This window comes from Cervus canadensis, chromosome 11 (assembly GCF_019320065.1).
Source record: "Cervus canadensis isolate Bull #8, Minnesota chromosome 11, ASM1932006v1, whole genome shotgun sequence".
Lineage (NCBI taxonomy): Eukaryota > Metazoa > Chordata > Mammalia > Artiodactyla > Cervidae > Cervus > Cervus canadensis.
In genome coordinates this window covers 51,706,756-51,727,757 of record NC_057396.1, presented here as the reverse complement: position 1 = coordinate 51,727,757, position 21,002 = coordinate 51,706,756, and the positions used below count along the sequence as shown (strand labels likewise).

General features: G+C 52.0%; 1 protein-coding gene and 1 long non-coding RNA gene across 9 annotated transcripts in view; one reads left to right on the top strand and one right to left on the bottom strand.

The window, feature by feature from the left end:
• Positions 1-21,002, bottom strand: part of MYO7A (myosin VIIA) — a 103,958-nt gene that overhangs the window by 1,556 nt on the left and 81,400 nt on the right. For 7 of the 8 annotated variants that reach the window (XM_043481904.1, XM_043481905.1, XM_043481907.1 and 4 more), the window contains 16 exons: positions 19,859-19,976; positions 18,999-19,125; positions 17,675-17,844; positions 16,542-16,732; positions 15,720-15,844; positions 14,875-15,032; positions 13,729-13,882; positions 12,024-12,179; positions 11,345-11,450; positions 9,623-9,736; positions 8,464-8,551; positions 8,177-8,283; positions 7,321-7,506; positions 6,845-6,961; positions 5,717-5,800; positions 4,695-4,814 (listed from right to left, as the gene is read on the bottom strand). In XM_043481904.1, coding sequence (XP_043337839.1) covers positions 4,695-4,814; positions 5,717-5,800; positions 6,845-6,961; positions 7,321-7,506; positions 8,177-8,283; positions 8,464-8,551; positions 9,623-9,736; positions 11,345-11,450; positions 12,024-12,179; positions 13,729-13,882; positions 14,875-15,032; positions 15,720-15,844; positions 16,542-16,732; positions 17,675-17,844; positions 18,999-19,125; positions 19,859-19,976 — 2,121 coding nt within the window. The remainder of the gene's footprint in view (positions 1-4,694; positions 4,815-5,716; positions 5,801-6,844; positions 6,962-7,320; positions 7,507-8,176; positions 8,284-8,463; positions 8,552-9,622; positions 9,737-11,344; positions 11,451-12,023; positions 12,180-13,728; positions 13,883-14,874; positions 15,033-15,719; positions 15,845-16,541; positions 16,733-17,674; positions 17,845-18,998; positions 19,126-19,858; positions 19,977-21,002) is intronic. The other variant, XM_043481909.1, reaches the window with a different exon arrangement.
• On the top strand, positions 10,524-18,939 carry LOC122449862. The gene is made up of 4 exons (XR_006272035.1): positions 10,524-10,596; positions 18,245-18,360; positions 18,503-18,541; positions 18,886-18,939. It is a non-coding gene; the product is annotated as an uncharacterized LOC122449862 (long non-coding RNA).

Here is a 21,002-nt window from a genome sequence, read left to right as displayed (position 1 = left end):
ACTGCATCCTATAGGGATAAATAGGCAGATACAGAATATAGAAGCTCTGTTTGCATATATGTTTTGAACAATTCATCTGTAATTTACATCTCAGCAGATATGTGTAACTAAAGAGAAGGAGGTTATTGTCTGATATGTAGTGCATTGCTAGAAACAAACCTGTTAAGATTTGTAAAACTAAACAAATACCTTTTAGGAACCAAAATTTCATGATGACGAAATGTTTGATGGAGCTGGAAGATCAGTGAATGCATTGTTAATAATTTTTATTAATGGGCATGATTTTTCAGTGTTGGTCATTAGTGCTCTTGTAGTTGAATAATAATGATTTTTCATGTCAATGGCCATGGTTAGATTCCATGTAAGAATAATGATAGCATACACTGTATTTTAAGTACTATCTTTGTAATTAGTTTTGTGGGGTTTTTTCTTCAAAACCTTCATGGTGGGTTTAAGTTGATTGTAGATGGTAATGTTGGAATTGTGTTGAATTTTCATGGATTTTTGGGGGGATTAATAGTGTTTAGATTTATTTGTTGTTGTTGTTCAGTCACCAAGTCATGTCCAACTGCTTGCAACCCTATGGACTGCAGCATGCCAGGCCTCCCTGTCCCTCACCATCTCCTGGAGGTTGCCCAAATTCATGTCCATTGAATAAGTGATGCCATCCAACCATCTCATCATCTGTTTCCCTCTTCTCCTGCCCTCAGTCTTTCCCAGAATCAGGGTCTTTTCCAGTCTCTCAGCTGCTTGAATACTTTTTATACAGACTCTTGCCAGCAAAGTGATGTCTTTGCTTTTTAATACCCTGTCTAGGTTTGTCATAGCTTTGGATTTATTTAAGGGAGATGTTAGTGGTGTTTGGGCGCCCTGGTGGCTCAGACAGTAAAGAATCCACCTGCAATGCAGGAGACCTGTGTTCAATCCCTGGGTTGGGAAGATCCCCTAGAGGGAGGGGCATGGCAACCAACTCCGGTATTCTTGCCTGGAGAATCCCCATGGACAGAAGAACCTGGCAGGCTACAGTCCATGGGGTTGCAGAGAGTCAGACAGGACAGACCTACTAAGCACAGCATTAGTGGTGTGTGGTTACACAACAGCTGTGGCTTCTGAGCAGTACCCTGAAGTTTGGATCTCCAATAAGACTGTATTAGGAGCATTTTTTTCAGATTTAATAACAGAGTTTTCGGTGGTATTTTATGTTTTAAAAGATGAGGAAGTGGAGGTTGTGTTTTAACTTTAATGGTTTGGGAGATTGGGTAATTCATGATGCAGGTGATTCTGGGTATTTTTAGTGAAGAGGCTATGGGAACTGCAACACCATATAGCTGTGGTACTTGACTAGTGATTATTACTGGTTGATTATTGCATATTGGTGTTGTGGTTATTACGGAGACTACTTGTGGTAATTAAATAGAATTATGTTTAGGAAGAGGGTGATGAGGAGTGAGGAAATATACCTTGATTAGATCTTTTTGGTCTGATACTAATGTAGAGATTTTTATCTGAATAAGGGAAGTAGTTTTTCGTAAAATATTTTCTAATCAACAGGCTGACTTCTGGTTTGTTGATAGATTTAAGTAGGGTAATAAACAGTGTATAAAATACTTTCCCTCTTAGGGAAAATACCCTAAGAGGTTGGAAACTGAATATATTTGAAGAGTAAACTTTAAATTCTGTGTGTTATTATTAATTTCAAGTGCTAAGGTAAAACCTAGAATGGTTATGGCAAGGGAAGTTGGTTTTAGGTAATAAGGTATAGTTATTTGAGGGATTGTTGTTGGAGGGGTATTGTTGAAAATAAAACCAGCTTCTGATTAATAGACATTTGATGGAACTGACTAGGAGACGATTATTTTCATTAGTTAAAGTTAGGGTGGGAAAGCGAGGTTGTCCTAGTAGTGCAAAGATGGTAAGGCGAGTGCTGTAGACAGCTGTGAGGGTGTGGCACTCAGTCTCGGCAGGATCAGGTGCTGGTATTGACGTGCTCGCAGTTCAGATTATCAGATCTTTAAATCCAGCAAGGAAAGGCATTCCTGTTAGTGCTAGGCCAGTGGGAAAGGCAGTTGTGGTAGAGAGTATTGCTTTAAACAGGCCTCCTATTTTTATGGATGTTTTATGGGTTCATTATGGATAATGAGCCCAGAGCATATCAATAATATGACTTTAAAGAAAGCATATGTACAGATATGGAGAAATGCTAGGGAGGGTTGATTGATGCCAGTTGTTACTATTATAGGCCTAGTTGGCTTGAAGTGGAAAAAGCAGCAATATTTTTTTAACATTCTGGGTAAGAGTGCATATTGCCATAAACAGTTATTGTTTGAATAAATTTATTATTTTATGTTAAAGGATAAAAGTGGATGAGTTAGAAAAGACCTGCTACCACTACTGTGCTTGAGTGGAGCAGGGCTGAGGCAGGGGTAGGGCCTTCTGATGCTGAGGGACCGTAGTCCTGGGTGGAGGCCAAGTTGGGCGGATTTTCCAGTTGCAGCTAGTATGAGTCCTAGTAGGGGTATATTTGAGTGATTTAGTTGGAGAATAAAGACTTGTTGCAGATCTTATGCATTTAAATTATCAGAAATCATGCTAACAAATCTGGTAGCTCCAATACAGTTATATAGAATTGCTTGTAGAGCAGCTGTATGTGCATCTGCTCATCTGTATCATCACCCAATAAGCAGGAAAGATCATTCCGACCCCCTCACACCCAATGAAAAGCTGTAAGGGTTATTAGCAGTAGCAAGAATTAGTCTTGCGATAAAAGGAGTAAATATTTGAGGAATCCACTGATGATAGGATCTGAGTGTATGTTTCATATTGAGAATTCTATGATGGATTGTGTAACAAATAATGCTACTGGTACGAATATTATTGAGAAGTAGTCTATTTTGAAGCTGAGTGATAATTTGAGAGTTTGGATAGTGATTCATTATCAGTTTGAGATAATCATTCATGCAGGCCAAGAGATTATTATTATTGGGATTATACTAATAATAAAAGTGTATGAGATAATGGATATTGTCACTCTTATTGGTTGATATTTGTTATAATTGGTATTAATATAAATAATGTAACTCATGTGAAAGGAAAATTAATTTGTAGTTGCACCAATTTTTTGGTTCCTAAGACCAATGGATAACTACTATCCTTTAAAAGTTTGAAAAAGTCATGTTACATGGTATTTTTACCATAAATGCATGCTAGTCATGTGAAGACAATCGATCAAGAATCAGATATTGCTAAAGCAGTTCTTACATACTTTCTTGGTAAATAAGGCTAAATCTTCTGTCTCTAGATTCACAATCTAGTATTTTTTAAAACTATACTTAGAGTACAAGGGGCCTAAAATGACTTGGGGATATGGTGATAGAAGTAGAGAGGTAAAATATGAAGTGTTAATGAGGGCATTTTCTTGTGTAAAAGATTATAAGATGTTACTAATGTAATGTGTGTATTTGCCTTGTTATATTATGATGAGTATGTATAGGGAGTATAAGGCAGTAATTACTATATTAATTCCTATTAGAGTAATTGTAATAGTCAATCATGAGAAGGATGCTATTACTACAAATAGCCCTCCAAACAGACTAATGGCTGGGGTAGAGGTAATTTGTCAGACTTGCTAACCATCATCAGGTAGCTATTATTGGGAGGAATGTTTGTAGGCCTAAGGTTATTGTTTGGCTGTGAATTCATTAATAACGTGAATTTGTTAAGCAGAATCAGATGAATGATGTGAAGCCATTGGCAATTATTAGAGTGGTAGCTCCTGTATAACTTCAAGGTGTCTGGATAAGAACAGCTACAATAACAAGTGCCAGGTGGCTGACGGAAGAATATGTGATGAGTGATTTTGACCTGTTTGATGTAAGCAAATTGAACTGGTTATAATTATAGGGATAATATGAAAAGAGGATATACTGTAAAATCTGTTAGTGGATTTAGTGTTGTTACAATTCATAATACACCATAACCTCTTAGTTTTAGTGATATGGCTGTAAGTACTACGGAACCTGCAATGGGGGCTTCTACACATGCTTTGGTTAATCAAAGATGAAGGCCCTAGAGTGGTATTTTTACCATAAATGCATGCTAGTCATGTGAAGACATTAGATCAAGAATCAGATATTGTTTGAGTGCAGTAGTGAAATGTTAAGAAATTTAGGGAGCCTGTAACATTTTGGATATAGTGAGAGAGCTCCTACTAAGTGTATAAAATAAAACATAAAGGCCTGCGTTAAGGTGTTCTGTTTGATTACCTCATCAGGTGATGATAAGTGTTAGGACTATTGTTGCCTCAAATAGAATGTAGAGTATGATTAATTCTATAGCAGTAAATGTTATGATTATGGTCACTCCCAGAGGTAGGGATTTCTGAAGGCTGTACCAGCTGAGCTCAGTCCAGGAGACCTCATTGCTAACAGCTCTGCTGTTGACCTCAGTGGCCAAAGGTTCAATCTCTAAATATTAAAGGCACTGGGACATAGTTACTGAGTGGGTGGTCTGTTTCTCATCTCTAGATTAATAAGCCCATCCCCCAGACCTAATCTGACCTGACCTTAGCCCCAACCTGACCCTTGATCCTGACTGCAGACCAGGCGGCACACTCCTCCTGTTTGTTGCGGGGACTGGGAGGATGGAGAGAAGGCAGGGCTGGGGAGCCCCCCAGGCCTGGAAGGAAGAGCTCTCACCAGTGACGTCTCACAGAGGAGTTTGCTCCCACGCACCAGGTTCCCAATGGTGATGTGGAAGTAGGTGTTGCCACTGCTCCAGTTGGAGATCTTGGTGAAGGGGTGAGTGGTTAGGATGTCCTAGGGGAGCAGAGAGAATCTGAGGCTGCACATCTGGACCGTCTGACCTCACTCCCCTCAGCTCCAGCCCACAGACACCACCCACACAAAGGACCCTGGGCCCTCAGACAAGGCAAGGAGCAAGAGAGTAGAGGTGGGCCCTCAGACAAGGCAAGGAGCAAGAGAGTAGAGGCCAGCTGTGCCATGGAGCTGCTGTGGGAGGCAGGCCTTGGTTGGGACCAGCTAGTGGGACAACCAGGGAAGCCCAGGAGGTTGTCACATGTGTGGAGCTGGAATTGGAAATTTTAAGAGGATGAGGAAACTGAAACAGTAGTCCCAGATGAGATGATCCAGTGGAGTTGAAGGAGGGAGACAAGAAGACACAGCCTTGTGGAACACAGTGTACGGGCCTGGTAGAGAAGCAGCCCAGGGAAGTGCCTGAGAGGAAAACCAGGTGAGTGGGCCCATGGATACAAGCGGAAGATGGTGGTCTTTGCCCCCTTCGCCAGCAGCCCCGGTTGTGCTCTCCTGTGTCAGTGGTAGGACCTGCTCAGCCCACACATCTGAGCATCAGTTACCCCAGCACAGCCTGCCACCTGACCAATTGTGGGCAGAGAGCATTCTGGAGAGGGGAAGGGGTTGGTAGTATCTGATGTTGCTGAAAGACCAAGTAGTAAAGAGTGGAATGGATTTCATAATGAGGACTTCGTTAGTAACTCTGAGAGCAGTTTTGATGGAGAGATGAGAGGTAAGGAAGTAGACACAGCAAACATGGACAGCCTCTCAAGACATGTGGCCAGGAGGGTAGATGAAGTGAGGATGTTGGTAGCTAACAGAGTGTCTTGAAGTTTGATTCTGGTGTCCTTTGTTAAAAGTACAGACAGAAAAGCCCCCCTTACCTGCTCTTCCCTGTCACTGCTCACCTTGGTTCTGGGATCAATGAGGCTGACCCCGTACTTGTTGATGGCAATTAAGAGGATCTCAGGAAAGTTTGGCTCTGTAGTTTGCTAGTTTAAAAAAAAAAAAAACAAACAAACATCACATGGGGAACCCAGAGCAGGAAATGTTTTATACATCTGGGGAGAAATAAAGCTGCCCCAAGTTGGGCTTAAGTCTGCCTCTCCAGCCACAACCTCAAGTTTCTGCCTCTTCTGGGTCCTCAATGCTACCCTGAATCCTTTCATGGGTCACCAGCAACCAGCAAGAGTTTCATCCCTTCTGTCCTCTTCTCTACGAGTCCCTGAGGTCTCTCTATCTCAGCTCTAAAGTCTCTCATCTTTAAAAAGACCTCCTTGAACCCTATACGTGCCTCCAGATGTACTTGCCTACCTCTCCTTGCACAGCCAAGCTGTGTCAAAGGGCCCCCGTCCTAGGTGTGTAATGAGGCCACCGCTCCTCTCCATTCTGACCTGTCCCCTCACACCTCATGCCTATCCCCTCACGCCAGTCTCTTCTCCATTCTCCTGCCTCTGGTCCCATCAACCCTGTTCAAAACCCTCCAAGGCTGGGCACCACCTCCAGGAGGAAGCCTACCTGCCTCTCACCACAGTCCGCTCGCCTCACACCTCATGCCCATCCACACTCACCCACTTGCACTTCCTGCCTATGCCTGAGCTCTCACACTTCTGGGTCTTTGCTCAGGCCAGACTGTCTGCCAGGAACACTGCCCCCAGGGTCTCCCTGGAGAGCTCAGGTGTTGCCTCTCCCAGGAAGCCTTCTCAGCCTTCACAGTCTGGTTGGGCTTCCCAGGCTCTGCCATCTCCATGAGGGTTCCCCACTGTCACAGAGCACAGATCATCCTCTATTACTCTGACCTTTGTACACATCTGCCTCCCCTGCCAGGCGAGGGGCTGGCCACTCAGTGTCCTGGGACTGAGCCCAGGGCCCAGTACTTAGCTGAGACACCTAGCTGGGACAAAGCTGAGGGTCATTTCCTCCTTTCAGTGCCAGGCAGGTGGCAGAGACCACTGTTGTCTCCGCAAGTCATGGGAAGGAGTCCTGGTAACATGTGGTTCCCCTCCCCCTCTCAGAAGCACCCACCCACAGCATACCTTCACCTCAAAGAAGGCTGAGCCGAAGGTGGGCCACTTGAAGATGAGCTTCAGGAAGGCCAGCTTGGCCTCCTCCTTGGACTTCCCCGCGTGCTTGTTGAAATAGGCGACGATGGACTGCAGAGGGAGGGTGGGTCAGAGTCCTCCCCCGCCAGTCCTGCCCGCTCTGCGCTGTCAGCAGCTGTCATGAGCCATGGAGGGCCAGGCAGCCTCCCACTAATACCCGTTAACGGACTCCTGACAGCCCTTCCCTCCCCAAAGCAAGCAGGTCAAACACTATCAAGGAAAACCAGGTCACCTTAATAACCAGGACCAGACAAATTGCTGTGAAGTGACCAGCTGAATTTACAGGGGTCACAAGAGATACTTCCATGGGCTGCTGTCCAGCACCTGCCCCCTTGACCCTGGGGTGTCCAGAGACCCATTTGAAGGGGGCAGAGACGGGGGCTGTTCCCGCTGTCTCCCTCTGTGCTCACCCGCTTCCAGTCGTCAGGTGAGACCTGCCGGATGAGGTCCTGGGGCACCAGCTCCCGGAGCAGCTTGGGGATACTGGGGAAGTAGGACTTGTCCTCCTCGAACTTGACCCTATAGATGAGCGCCCCCAGCTGCAGCACCTCTTCCCGCGTGCACTTGTGGTAGCCTCGGAGATACTTGGGCAACTCCTGCCAGAGACAGAGAAGGTCACAGGTATGGAGGCACCTGAAGGAAGCAGGCTTCTCCCCTTAAACACCCCCACCGTGAGGCCGGGTCCACCTGCTCCCCAAGGAGGGAAGGCACAGGACAGGGAAACAGCCTTAGGCCACACAGATGCAGCGCTTTATAGTTTTAAATCAGAGCCAGGGGTGAATATTATCTCATTTACCCTCATAACAGTCCAGTGAGGCAAGCAGCTCCATTTCAAAGATGAAGAAACTCAGAGGGACCAGCTGGGGTGCCTGAGACTGTTCCATAACTCTGGCCCCCGCACCAGGCCTATCCTTCCTTGGGAAAAAGCCTCTCTGGCTAGCCGCCTCCCACTGTGTTCCCTTGAGACCCACTGGCTTCCTCAGCAGCACCAGCCCCTTCCCCACCTTGAACTTTCAGACCCAGAACCACAGTAGCTGAAGATGAGCTGACCAAAAGCAAAGATGAAGCCTCTAGCGCTGCCCACAGGCTCCTGGAAACTTAACTGTCTTACCACTCTCTGAAGAGTAGGGAACTGGGATGGCCTGAAGACACGCCGCAGAGCGGGAGCTACCCACCCGCTGTTGGTCTGCCAAGCAGGTCTCTGCTTTCACAGTCAGCATCCACGGCGGCAGCTCAAGCACAGCCCGGAGCCACTGGGCGGCTCACCTGGTAATAGTGGAAGATGGAGTCGGCCATGGGGTCCTTCCCGGGCACCGTGGTGGTCCACAGCTTCTTCATGAAGAACACTTGGTAGGTCAGTGAGGGCACAACTCCTGTGGCAGAGGGCACGCGGTCACCCAGAAGATGCCAGCACAGAGGGCTGTCCAGCCCATCACCAGCCCCGGAGGAAGCCCCAGCTTGGGGCCCCACCCACATGGGCCTCAGGGATGGCCCTCAGCCAGCACCTGCCAGCCCCAGACCTCAGACGATCCCAGGACTCAGCCTCACGTTACCATCCCTGACAGGCCGGGCCTTCTTGATCCAGTCCGTCAGATGTCGTACAAAGTCGAAGAAGAAGTCGTTCTCGGGGACGCTGATGACCTAGGGACATGGTCATTCTAGTCCACTCATTTTAACTTGAAAAATACTGAGTTTTCTGACTTTCCCACCCAAGGCCTCCACGGCAACCCCTTCTCCAGAAAGATTCCTGCTTGCAGCCAGGGTGGGTGTCTATGGATCAGCCCCATCTTGCCCCAGTTTTGCCTGCGGAGTGTCCGGCCAGTGTCAGTGACTCCACTCATTCAGCAAAGAGTCACTGATCACTGCCCTAGGACCCTGGGGGGAAAGGCTGGGGTGGGGGCCCAGTCCCTGCTTTGGACATTCTCTGGCATCCGTTTCCTGAGCCACCCACAGACTCTAAGCCCCTCCCGCCCAGGTCCAGGACCTCACTAGATCACTTTGGGTCACAGTGTCTGGTACAGGGTCAGACCAGTGAGGAGACAGTCATGAATGCACACAGAACTGTGGGTGAGCAACAGGAGGGAGCACCTGACCTGTGCAAGGGTCAGGGAAGCCCCTCAAAGGAAGGGCTTTAGAGGTGGACCTTTGTCCCCCCATATTTATGTCCATGGGAGTCAATGAGGGGCGGAGGCAGGGCCCTGCACTTCAGAGCCAGACCTACCTGGCTCTGAGTCCCTGCTGTGTGATCTGGGATAAGTTACTTAACCTTTCTGAGCCCAGGGACTTGTGATCTATTAGTGGGGATAATCACCCTCTCTCTTCAAGGGCTTTTTCAGAGGTGAACCGACAGCCTGGCAGCTGAGGGATCAGTCAAATCAAATCTGGAAAGTCCATGTGTGTGGGGGCAGGGTGAGGAGCCTAGTGTGTCCAGAACACAGAGTGCCATGTGGCCCCCAAGAGATCTGTAGCCAGCCTGTGCCATGGCTCAGAGAGAGATATCAGGACAGTGGCTACATGGAAGGGGGCGCTGCAGGGATGTGAGGAGGAGGCAGAATCAGAGGCCGTGTGCAGGAGTGCCTCTTCCTCTCTCGCCCCATCCTTCCTTCTGTCTCCCTACCCCGCTGTCCCATAAGCTCCCAGAGGCCCAGCAAAGTTCTCAGTAGACAGCCCAACAGCAGGGAGATTAGCATCGAATGGCCACCCATGACCCACCTTATCTGCAATTTTGACAAAGAGGCTGAATCCTTCGGAGGACTTGAGGAGCAGCCGGGTGGCGATGTTCTGGCAGAAGTCCTTGGCCTTGGTGCTGGACTCCACCTCGAAGGCCTGGTGCAGACAGGCACTTGCTTGGCTCTGGCAGGGCCTCTTGCACCCCTAATGGCTGGGCCTCAGAGCCCCTTCCCATTCAAGACACCCTCCTTCTGAGGGGGCTTCCCCAGAGCTCAGCACAATGCTTAATTAAGTGCACAAACTACTATGTAGAAGATAAACAAGCTACAAGGATATACTGTACAACACGGGGAATATAGCCAATATTTTATAACAGCTATAAATGGAATACAGCCTTGAAAAACTGTGATTCGTGGACTCCCCTGGGGGCTCAATGGTAAAGAATCTGCCTGCCAATGCAGAAGGCATGGGTCCAAACCCTGATCCGGAAAGATCCCACATGCCTCGGAGCAACAAAGCCTGTGAGCCACAACTACTGAGCCTGTGCTCTAGAGCCCAGGAACCACAGCTGCTGAAGGCTGCGTCCCGAGAGCCTGTGCTCTGCACCAGGAGAAGCCACCTCAGTGACAAGCCTCTGCGCCGCAACAGAGAGCAACGCCCTCTCGCCGCAACTAGAGAAACGTCTGCGCAGCAGCGAAGACAGAGCGCAGCCAAAAAAATAAATAAAATTAGTTTTAAAATGGTGAATCACTGTGTTGGACAGCTGACACTCATAATATTGTACATGAACTATACTTCCATTAAAAGTAAATTTTAAAAAAAGTGAAAGCAACTCCTGTCTGGATCTTCCCAGTTGGTGCCCTTCCCACCCCTCCAAGCAGTTCCAAGCCTTGGCCTCCAGGGTCCCGGGTGTGGCTGTAGAAGCATGAGTGATGGCGGAGGCCAAGGAAGCGCAGAAGAGACGGGGGGTGTGGAAGAAAAGAGACTGAAGGAGGGAGAAAACAAACTCCAGAAAGGTGAGGCGTCACGAGCGGGGAAGCTGCCCAGACGGGCTGAGAAGGATAGGAGAGTCCGGGGAAGTTTAGAAGAAGGAGAGTGGTTTGGGGGTCGGGTGGGGGGGGATGTTCCATGTAAGCTTCCACTGGGGACAGGAGAGGATTTTAGGAAGATTTTCTGTCTTTGTGTCTAGAATCCTATAATAGTATTCCTGTGTCTCTAGTCTCTAGACAAGTTTTTAAGCTGCTTTTCAAACCAAAAGTTTCAATGTTGGTCTTGTTTATCTGAATGAGATGCTGTGCTGGAACGGGGAAGGGGGTATAGGTCAGAAGTCAGCCTGACCAAACATGTGTGACAAGAAGACAAATAAGACCTCTGCCCAGGGGACCAAGGTAGAGGGCACTCACAGGTCAAGTGAAAAGGAGGGAAGGGGTCTGCAGGAGAGTGGACTTAGGACAGCAGGGGAGGTCTGGGGCTGTGGAGCAGGCAGGCCTGTGCCCAGGAACAGAATGGGCACCGGGGAGGTGGCATCAACACAGAGCTCAACTTGGAGGGAGAATGCACGTTTCTGCAAGACAGAGGCTCCTCAGAGAAAGGGAGGGATGACCTTGTCAAGGAAGCTAATCCAATTAGTGAGAGGCTAGACCAGGAACCCAAGGGCTCCTGACTGGAGGAGTCTATGGCCCCAACTCCACTGAAGGGCAGGAGAATGGGGGCAAAGATGGGGGCATTGGGGGAGAGGCATCAGGGCTGCCCCATGTCCCTTACCTCGTCAGTGTCATCAGGAAAGTAGACCTTGTGGAAAATCTGGGTGGTTTTGTGCTGGATGGCTTCCACCTCCACCAAGTGCGGGGGGTACTTCCGGGACCCGTTTCTGAAAACCAGGCAAGGGGGAGAGGGGCCAAGTCAGGAGGCAGCCATGGGAAGCAGAGAACAGAGGGAACTTCGGAGTCAGGCAAAGCCACCCAGTCCTAATCCCTGTCCACCACTTCCTACCAGGTGATAGTCACAAACTCAAGCCTTTTGTTCCTCATCTGTAAAATGAGATGATGATGGTACCCACCAATAGGGATGTGGAGGGGAATGAATGAAGCAAAGGATGCAAGTGAGCTCTGCAGAGTATAGAGTGCAACCCAGGTGTCTGCCTCCCCAGCAGACTTGAAGGTTTTAGAAAATAGCTTTCTGAGCAACCAGACTCTCAAACTGTCTGGAATGGGTACTAGGCACGGCAGCCTTTGTCTACTGGGCAGCTGTGGGACCCCAAAGATGGGTCCCAACCTTTGTCTACTGGGCAGCTGTGCGACCCCAAAGATGGGTCCCAACCGCTGATGCTGAGGTCATCAGCATCACCAAGGGAATCGTCTCCCAAGCCCATGTGGCTGGAAGCCCATCCCAGTGCCCACACTGTGCCCGCTGCCCCCCCACCATCCCTTGCAGACGGCCATACCTCAGGGCTTTCTGGAGTCGCTGCAGGCAGTCGATGGCAAGTGGGCAGTGCTTGCGGGACTGCAGGAAGCGCTGCACGTGGGGCAGGAGGATGTTGCTGGGTGGGAAGAGCCCTGTGCACAACCAGAGCAGCTCCCAGCCCCGCTCCTCACTGTACCTGCGGGAAGAGGCGTGGTGTCCAGCAGGGCTCCTCACCAGGGCAGCACATGCCTGCCCTCACCCCCACCCCTCTCTGAGACCAACATGGACCCACCCACCTGTCAGTCAGATCCAAATCGTGCTACTCAAAGTGTGGTCGACTAACCTGCCCCAGGCCACACACTTACTCGTCACTCGGAGGTAAAGTGCTTGTGCCAAAATGAAAATCAGTATGTCACCAAGCACTCTGGTTCAGTTAAGATTTCTTTTTTTTTTTTTTTTTAGTAAGACTTTCCTATGATGGAAGCAGTATGTGGTTTATTCTGGCAGGAGATTTTTAACTCATCTGTTACTTGCAGCAGGAGACACAGTTTTGATCCCTGGGTCAGGAAGATCCCTTGGAGGGGGAAAATGGCAACCCACTCCAGTATTCTTACCTGGAGAATCCCACAGACAGAGGAGCCTGACAGGCTATGGTTCAGGGGGTCACAAAGAGTCAGACACAACTGAGCACAATGAGCATGGTTACTTGAGTAGCACTGAGTTAGACCAGCCCCAGGGCTCCCTCATGCACTCCCCTGAGCTCCTTCAGCCTGGAAAGAGGGAAGCTTGGAGGGCTTCCAGAAGGAGGTGGCATCTGCTCTAGGCTTTGAAAAGTGAAGTAACTGAGTCGTGTCTGACTCTTTGTGACCCCATGGACTGTAGCCTACCAGACTCCTCCAGCCATAGAATTTTCCAGGTAAGAATTCTGAAGTGTGTTGCCATTTCCTTCTCCAGGGGATCTTCCTGACCCAGGGATTGAACCCAGGTCTCCCGCATTGCAGGCAGACACTTTACCATCTGAGACACCAGGGAAGGATGAGGCTTGAAGGATGAGGCAAATTCTAATATGCAGAGGATATGAAAGGTTGTCCTGGCAATGGGCACAGCATGTACGAAAGTGTAGCTTTGTGAAAAGATCTGACATGTGGTCTGATGGTGGATTTGTGTAAGAGATGGAGAGAGTGACAAGGCTGGGGAGGGAGTTGGAGGCCTGGGAATTAGGAGAGAGGGTGGGGCTTGTCTCTGGCTCTGAGATGAGCATGTGCATGACTTCCCCCGCCTGCCACTGTCTGGGCCATCAGGGAGGAGGTGACACCCTACGGGGTCCAACACCCCCAGCCCATGAGAATTTTTAGCCAGAGCTTCTGACAGACAGCCTGCTCAGCCTGAGTGAGGGATGGGACAACTGCTCAGGAGATGCACACGCAGGCAGACAGCAACATCTGGGCTGGAGGCAGGTATCTAAAGGAGGGTGTCCAGGCAGAGGGAAGCGGGAAATGAGGAGCTGAGACTGTTCAACTTGCGGGAAGACAGACTCTGAGGGCACAGCCACCACCTTTGGTTCTTGACCCTCCTCCATGGCCCTTGAGGAAGAGCCCCGAGGACACATTCCTGCTCCAAGTGAAGGAGGATGGCTCCCAGATAAAGCCACCACTGCCTCAACAGGGAGTGAGCTCCCCGTCTTACCTTCAGCTGTTATCTCCAGGGTGGGGGCCTGCCCGCACCCTCCCACCACCCCGGCTAACCTGATGTGGTTGTCGGTCAGCTGCTTCAGGATCTGCACATACACCTCGTCTTTGAGGGGCTCGGCCTTCAGGGCTCCCTCGAAGATCTGGTCGGTGAGCTCATTGACGGAGCGCATCCTCTTGGACGGGTAGTCACCCATGTACTTGAGCACAGGTGGGGAGCCGTCAAGGAAGGCCGTGGCCAATCACGGAGCACTGGCCCAGGAGGCAGGCGGCCTCCTCCTCCTCTCCACCAGGGTCTGCCTCTCCCTGACCCTGTGGTCCTGGCCTCAGGCTGCTCACCCAGGAAATGGGCATAGTGTGCCCACACTGCTCCCCATGCCCGCTGCCCACCCTCTCTCCCCAGCTCCTCTGGCCACTCCTCACTGGCCATCCTGCTCCAGGCCCCAATCTCAGAACAAGAATCCTTACAGCAACCAGAATCAACTTTCCAAATCACAAATCTAAAAAAAAAAAAAAAAAAATCTAACTGTACCACGCCCCTTGGCCGCAGGACACAGTCCAAGCTTCTTAACAGGCCTGGGGAACCTTTCATCCATCGGCCCAGATCTTTGAATTCCCTTCTGGAACTCTACGCTCTAGCTGTGCTGAGTTAATCTGTGCCCTTGAAACAGCCAGGCTCTGTTTTGCCTCAGGACCTTTATGCATGCTTCTCCCTCTGTCAGGAACATTCTTCACCCATCTTCCCTTGGATGGGCCCAGGTGGGTCTCCAGCCTAGATGTCATTTCCTCCAGGAAGCCCTCCCTGCTCTCCAAGGCCAGGTCGGGCCACTGTGCTGTCGGGCCCCATCACCGCACTGACCCTGACCAGCATGTCTCCCCTCTCAATTACAGGCACCATGAGGCCAAAGTCTGCTCACCCCTGGGCCTCCATGCCTGGCCCAGCACATGGCACAGTTTAAATCTGTCACCCAAATGACAGGGTGTGAGGAGACAGTGGAGGGGGCAGCCCCCAGCACCCTGGTAAGGGAGCCACCCCATCAGCATCCCCCCATGTCTGCCCAGGCCCCAGCAGGGCCCCTCGGAAGAAAGTAGGCGATGAAAACCCTAGAGGCCCAGCCTGGTCCCACCCTCCCCTGGGGGACCCCTCCCAGTGGCCCCTGCCTGCCCTCCATGTCACCCCCAGCCCATTGTGGGTGCGGATATCGATGAAGGCCATGCAGGCCTCCTGCGAGAGCTCCTCACTGCCCAGGATCTTCTTGAGCAGCGCCTGCTTAAGCGGCTCCCGCGTGTGGTTCCACAGCCGGTCCTTGCCGCGGGCCTTGGACACCATGACACGGCTCAGCGTGTGCTTGGGCGGGGGCCTGCGGAGCACACCCAGTCGGCACTGATGGCCAGGCTGTAACTCCAGCCCCACCCTGCCCCGTGCAGGAGGCTGAGCATAGGGAACTGGCCCTGTGCTTCCCCACTGTCCCCTGTGACCTGGGGTGAGTCACCAGCTCTGCCCAGGCCTTAATTTCTCAGCTGACAAATGCAGACACTAACAAGGCTGGCTGAGCCCCGACCAGCCCTGCCTGCCTCCCCAGCCTGCTCGCCCTGGCTGCCCTCTGCTCCCTCTGCTCAGGCCATGGCATGCGTTGCCCTGGCACTCCTCCACCCAGCAGCCCAGACACCACTTCCCCCAGGAAGCCTCCTCTCCATCTCCACCCCACCCAGCATCTCCCTCACAACACCGGGCACACAAAACAGCAGCTGCCTGGTTTCACGCCTGCCTCCCCACCAGGACTGTGAGTCCATGAGGCAAGAACAGGCTCGCGAGCTGAGTGCCCAGGACTCCACCTCTTAGAGCAGCACAGTCACAGGATCTTAAATGAAGGCAGGATAAGATGACATGACGAGAAGGGTCACTTCAGTAGACTGAAACTGCCCTCTGGCTCCCTCTGACCCGGGCCCTTCTCACAGGTGGGGGCACCACAAAGTGACCCCACGACACAGACCGGAGAGTAGCAGAAGCCTGTAGTTCCCCGTCCTGTCCCCCCTTCCCCCATCACCTGAAGTAGTCGTAGGAAAACTCCTCCAGCGTGTAGGGCTTGGCGCGCACCTCGGGCTCTGCCGTTCGCAGCTGCAGGAGTCGGATAATGTCCTGCCTCTGGTCAGGGGTCATGGTAACCAGGGCCTAGAGACCAAGAGACGGGAGATTAAGTCAGCTCTCCACCTAGGGGCCCTGGATCAACATGGTAAAGTCCAGAGCCTTCTTGACTGGGGCTGGGGAAGACAGCCTTCATCGGGGTGGGCCCTGGGCCTGTCTGACCCGGCAGCCCCTTTTCTTCTGGGGAATCTCTGATGTTACCACTGCCTCCATCATGCTGGGCTTAAGACCCTTCCCTCAGTGCCCTGTCTGAAGGAGGTGGGGTCATCAGAAAGCCTGGACAAGGCCAGGGATGCAATGTGAGAAGTAGCTCAGGAACTGCCTGGAAAGCTGGGTTCCAAGTCCTCAGTGTTGGCTGGGAGGATGGGAGGGGGGATTCCAGAGGAACCAGGGCCTGCCTTCCCAGCTCTGACCTCACTGCCTTTTTAGGTAGTGTAAGCCCTATCCCCATTCTCCTATCCCCTAGGCCACTCTCCTCTGATCCCCCAGCCCAGGCAGGTCTTCATCTGAAGCAGTTTCTAGGCTCCTCTCCACCTGGTACCAGTTTAATAGTTGCCCCAACTTTTAAGTCTGTGGTCCCATGAGACCCCCGGATCATCTTCATAGAAGCTGCACAGCATGAATCTACAGTAATCCCCCATTCTTATTTTATGATGTGGGAATAAGACAAGGAGGGGCCAGAGGAGCCTCCCATCCATCTACCACCCCCAGCCAGGCCACATACCACAATCTCTCTCGGTGGCATAGTGACAGTAGGCATGACATAAACGCAGTCAGTGGGGAAGTCCCCACGCTGCTTGGTCCTCTCGTTGATGCCGCTGGCCCAGCCCGAGTTCATCACCTGTTCGCCCGTGTCGTGGTCCAGGATGAGGAGGTCCCCCTTGGCGAAGCTGAGGAAGCCGGACTCCTCGCCGGCTGGAAGGCAGAGATGGGCGGGGCCGCACAAGTGTCGAGGGAGGGGCAGAGAGGTCAGAGATGGGTTGGAACACCTTTATTTGGGCTGATGATCTATAAGCTGCTCCTCCCCACTGGAACTGAGGCCCTGTCCCTCTCAGATCTGCTCAGGAGCCACCTTGCCGCAACCCCCTACACACACACAGACACAGTCATTGGTCGAAAGCCTTCCGTGGCTCCTCACTGGCCTAAAAGAAATTCCTCGCCAGATTCACAAGGCCTATTGCTGGCGACCGCCTTCCTGACTTCCTCTGCCTCCCGCTTCTTGCCCCTTCCACCTTTCCTCGCCCGTTTCAGCCAAACTGACCTATCTGCCGTTCCTAGCCTCCAACCTGGGCTCTCCAGCCTCTGCTCCGTGATCCTCTATGCCCCAAACATTCTGCTCACACAAATGTCCTCCCTGAACCCCAAGCTGCATGGGGGCCACCCCCCCACACCCAGGTTCCCATAGGCTCTGAGCTTCCCAGGTCACCGCTCTGTCACAGGGACTGTCACGGTCTGCTACCACCCCCTCCCCACGATGGCAGGGCTGGGGTTCATCTCTTTCTCGAGCCCTGCCCAGGACCTCAAAGGCCTATGGACCAGGGATGCATGGTTTATAGTTGCTATTGCTGTCATCACTTGAAGATGGTATTTGGGGAACACTGAGGAGGAGTGTTCCCCTGATCTCATGTGGAGAAGGTGGCAGGTGATAAGTATTTAGGATCGGGGGAAGGAAGATTTCCCACAAGGCACAGATCAAAGGCACAGAGGTGAGCTGTTTGGTCCATTTGGCACAGCAGGTGTCTGGGGAAGGCGGAGTAACAGGCACTTGAGATCTTGAACACCAGGCCAAGGCCAGGGCATGTGATCTACCTAACACCCTGACCCAGGGACTGGCGGCCGGTGCCAGGAGCCACTCACCGGGGTTGGGGTTGTCCTGCAGGGCCACCACATACTTAGACCTCTTCCGGAGCCCCTCTAGGAAGGTGACCACCAGGTCACGGATGTCCTCGGCGTTGCTGGAGGTGAAGGTGTACTCATCCCCCTTGATGGTGGCCAGCGTGAAGCTGGGGGCCGCCAGCTTCGCTCCCCTGCAGGACCAACACGGAGAACAGGGCCCCGTCGGGGTCAGTCCGGCACAGCCCAGGTCAGAGCAGCCCAGCGAGAGCAAGACACGGCACTCCCTGAAGGAGACCAAGGCCAGCCCAGTCAGAAGCGGCCTGTCCAGAGAGAGGCCGGCCCAGCCAGGGTGACAAAGGGCCCCGGGAGCCACAGCTCAGCCTGACTCACCCATGGCCAGGCCAGAGTCACGCATGGTCTGGGGAGGCCTGCCTGGGGAGCTCACTTCCCTTTTGTTGTCTAATTCCTACTTACCCTTTAGGGCTCAGCCTAGATACCATTTCCTCCAGGAAGCCCTCCCACAGACCTCAGCACACTGGTCCCTACTTGAAAAGTGGCTTATTTGATGTCCATCTCCCCTCTCAACTGCAGCTACAAGAGAACAAGGATTATCTTGGCACCACTGCATCTGTGCTTGGTCTGAGCTGGATATGACCCAACCCTGGCCCACACTGGACGCAGCTCAGAGACACTCCTACAAGCCCCAGGTGGGGGACAAGGCACTGCTGGGACGAGTCCGTTGCGGGACCCACTCCCAACGCTGCTCCTGTGTGCACTGCCCTTCTCTGTTTACAAACGCTCCCATCAACTATGGCATTTATTCCTCACCACTGCTTTCTGTTATTGCAGGAGAGTTAAGACCTCTATTTGAGAGATGAGGACATGGAGGTGAGTCCCACACAGGCCCCCAGATGACAGGCCAGCTCTTTTTGCATATGCTCAACTGTCCCTGACTGTCCTAACCACCCACATCCATCTCAGCACAACCAGGAATGTGCCATAAAGACCCACCCCCCCACCCTATTGGGAGGAAGGTGCCAGGGGTCTGCAGGGCGCAGCACATGCTCTCAATCACGTGCGAGCAGGACAGGCCACTGCATGTCTCTGCATCTTGATGTCCTCTGTGAGGCGGGGGCTTCCCCCCAAGGCCCCCATGACCTGCAGGAAAGACCTCGGAGCCCTCTCCTCCCCACTCTGTCTGACTGTGTCTCCATCTGCCTGCTTCACTTCAGAAAGTGCTGAATCAGGACCCCGCGTTTGAGTCCCACCCCAGCCACTGGTCTCCGTGCAGCTCCGGACAAGTCCCCACCCTGCACTAAAGTGGGGTGTGAGGAGCTAGACTGACCTACTGCTGGACACGGCCATGATCTCGGGGAAGGACAGCTCCAGAAGCACCTGCTCCTGCTCATCCACGAAGTAGACACCAGTCCAGTTGACCGCCACGATGACGTCATTCTTGGGGAGGTTGGGACCTGGGGCAGAGACAGGGGCACTGAGATGGTGTCAGCCCAGCCCCAGGCCCAGCCCTTCCCAATCCTCGTAACCACCATGGAGATGGCCAGCCTGGGGTACACTGATGTCCATTTTACAGATGGGGACACTGAGACTTAGGGAACACAACTTCCCTACAAGCCCAAACCCCAGGTGCGGTGGGAAGAGAGTGCTGGATTAAGGAGCTGGGTTTGCACACTGTCGCTGCTGCTGGTCTGTGCGACTTGGGCCAAGGCCCTGAGAGCGGTGTGGTAGGATATGGAGGGGGGAGGGTCACACTAACTGAGCCCCAGAGGTTCCCTCCAACCTGATATTTGGTGGTTCTGCAAATCCAGCACCAGCAGAGGGCCTGGTGTGGAGTAGGTGACGCTGATGCCCAAGGATGGCTAAGCAAATGGCCTGTGTGGGTTTGTGACAGCTGCATCCGCTCTCAACTTCACGGGGTCAGCCACCCTATTCTGTACACAGTAGGTGCTTTAATGATCACAATACTCAGTTGTTCCACCCAGTGTGTGACTGAGCACCTACTAAGTGCCACAGAGCCCTACTGGACTGCAGAGAGGGAGGACCCACTCAGCACACTGACCTGGGGACCCAGCAGCCCTGAGAGCAGAAGGCTGGCTGACTGGGGAGTCTGGCCCAGGCCGCTCCCCTCCCCTGACTGTGAGCTGGAGCCCTCGAGGGAAGGACGGGAGGCAGGAGGGCTGGGGGTACCTGAGAACTTGTAGGCTTCGTAAAACCTGGAGAAGAGCAAGGGCCACTTGAAGCGGGCATAGTTGACCACGTCCTCTTTGACCTTCTGAGCATCAGTTCTCCTCTGGGCATAAATTCCCTGGAGGTGCACAGACAAGGACAAGGGAGAAAAGACATGGCACAAGCTCTGTCCCTGTCCCCAAAGCCAGAAGTGGGCCCTGGGCCACTGGGTCCTTGCATGCACCATGGCCTCACCTCACCCCACCAGCCCACAGTGTCCCCATCACTCTGTCTTCCTCCGATTCCACCAACAGCAGTGAGCCCTTGAGACACAGGGCAGCGGGCAGGAGAGGTGTTTGGGGAACAAGAACATGAGTGGCTAAGAGTGGGGGAGCGGTGCCAGGCATGACCAAGAAGAGGGAGTGGGAACCGGATGGGCAGGAGCCAGGTCGTACGGAACTGTGGGTGAGGCCACCCACCACGGAAAGGCTGGGCATTTAGTGGAAACTGGCAGGTGAACCTGAGAGTTAGGAAGACAGCAGCATGGAGAATGGTTGGAGCCTGAAGGGGGCAAGCAGCTGAGGGACAATCCAACACTTCCGCAAGAAATGAATGCACCAATGTTTTGTTATCTAAAAATATCCTGCTGCATTTTAATAAGAACTTGGTGGTACTGAAGTAGGGCTGAAGTGATCAGAATGAACTTACTGGTTTTTATCACCTATAAACACAAGCATGGATAAAGACACATGGGTGCCAGCACCTAAGTGGTTGCATTTCCATGCACTAAGAGGGCTCGGAAGCAGTGCCGTCCCAGGAGCTGTGTTGGGACTTCCCTGGTGGTCCAGTGGTTAAGAGTCCACCTTGCAATGCAGAGGATTTAGGTTCGATCCCTGGTCAGGAAACTAAGGCCCCACATGCTGCTGAGCAACTAAGCCTAGAAGCCATGACTACTGAGCCTGTGTGCTTTGGAGCCCGTGCACCATGACCAGAGAGTCCATGCGCTGCAAGGCAAGACTCACATGACATAACCAAGATCCTGCATGCTGCAACTAAGACCTCATGCAGCCAAATAAATAAGAAAAAAAGAAAAGAAAAACTGGGAGTTGTGAGTATTCAGGAATAAGGGGCTCAGTGTCTCAAATCTAATCTCCAATAGCTCAGA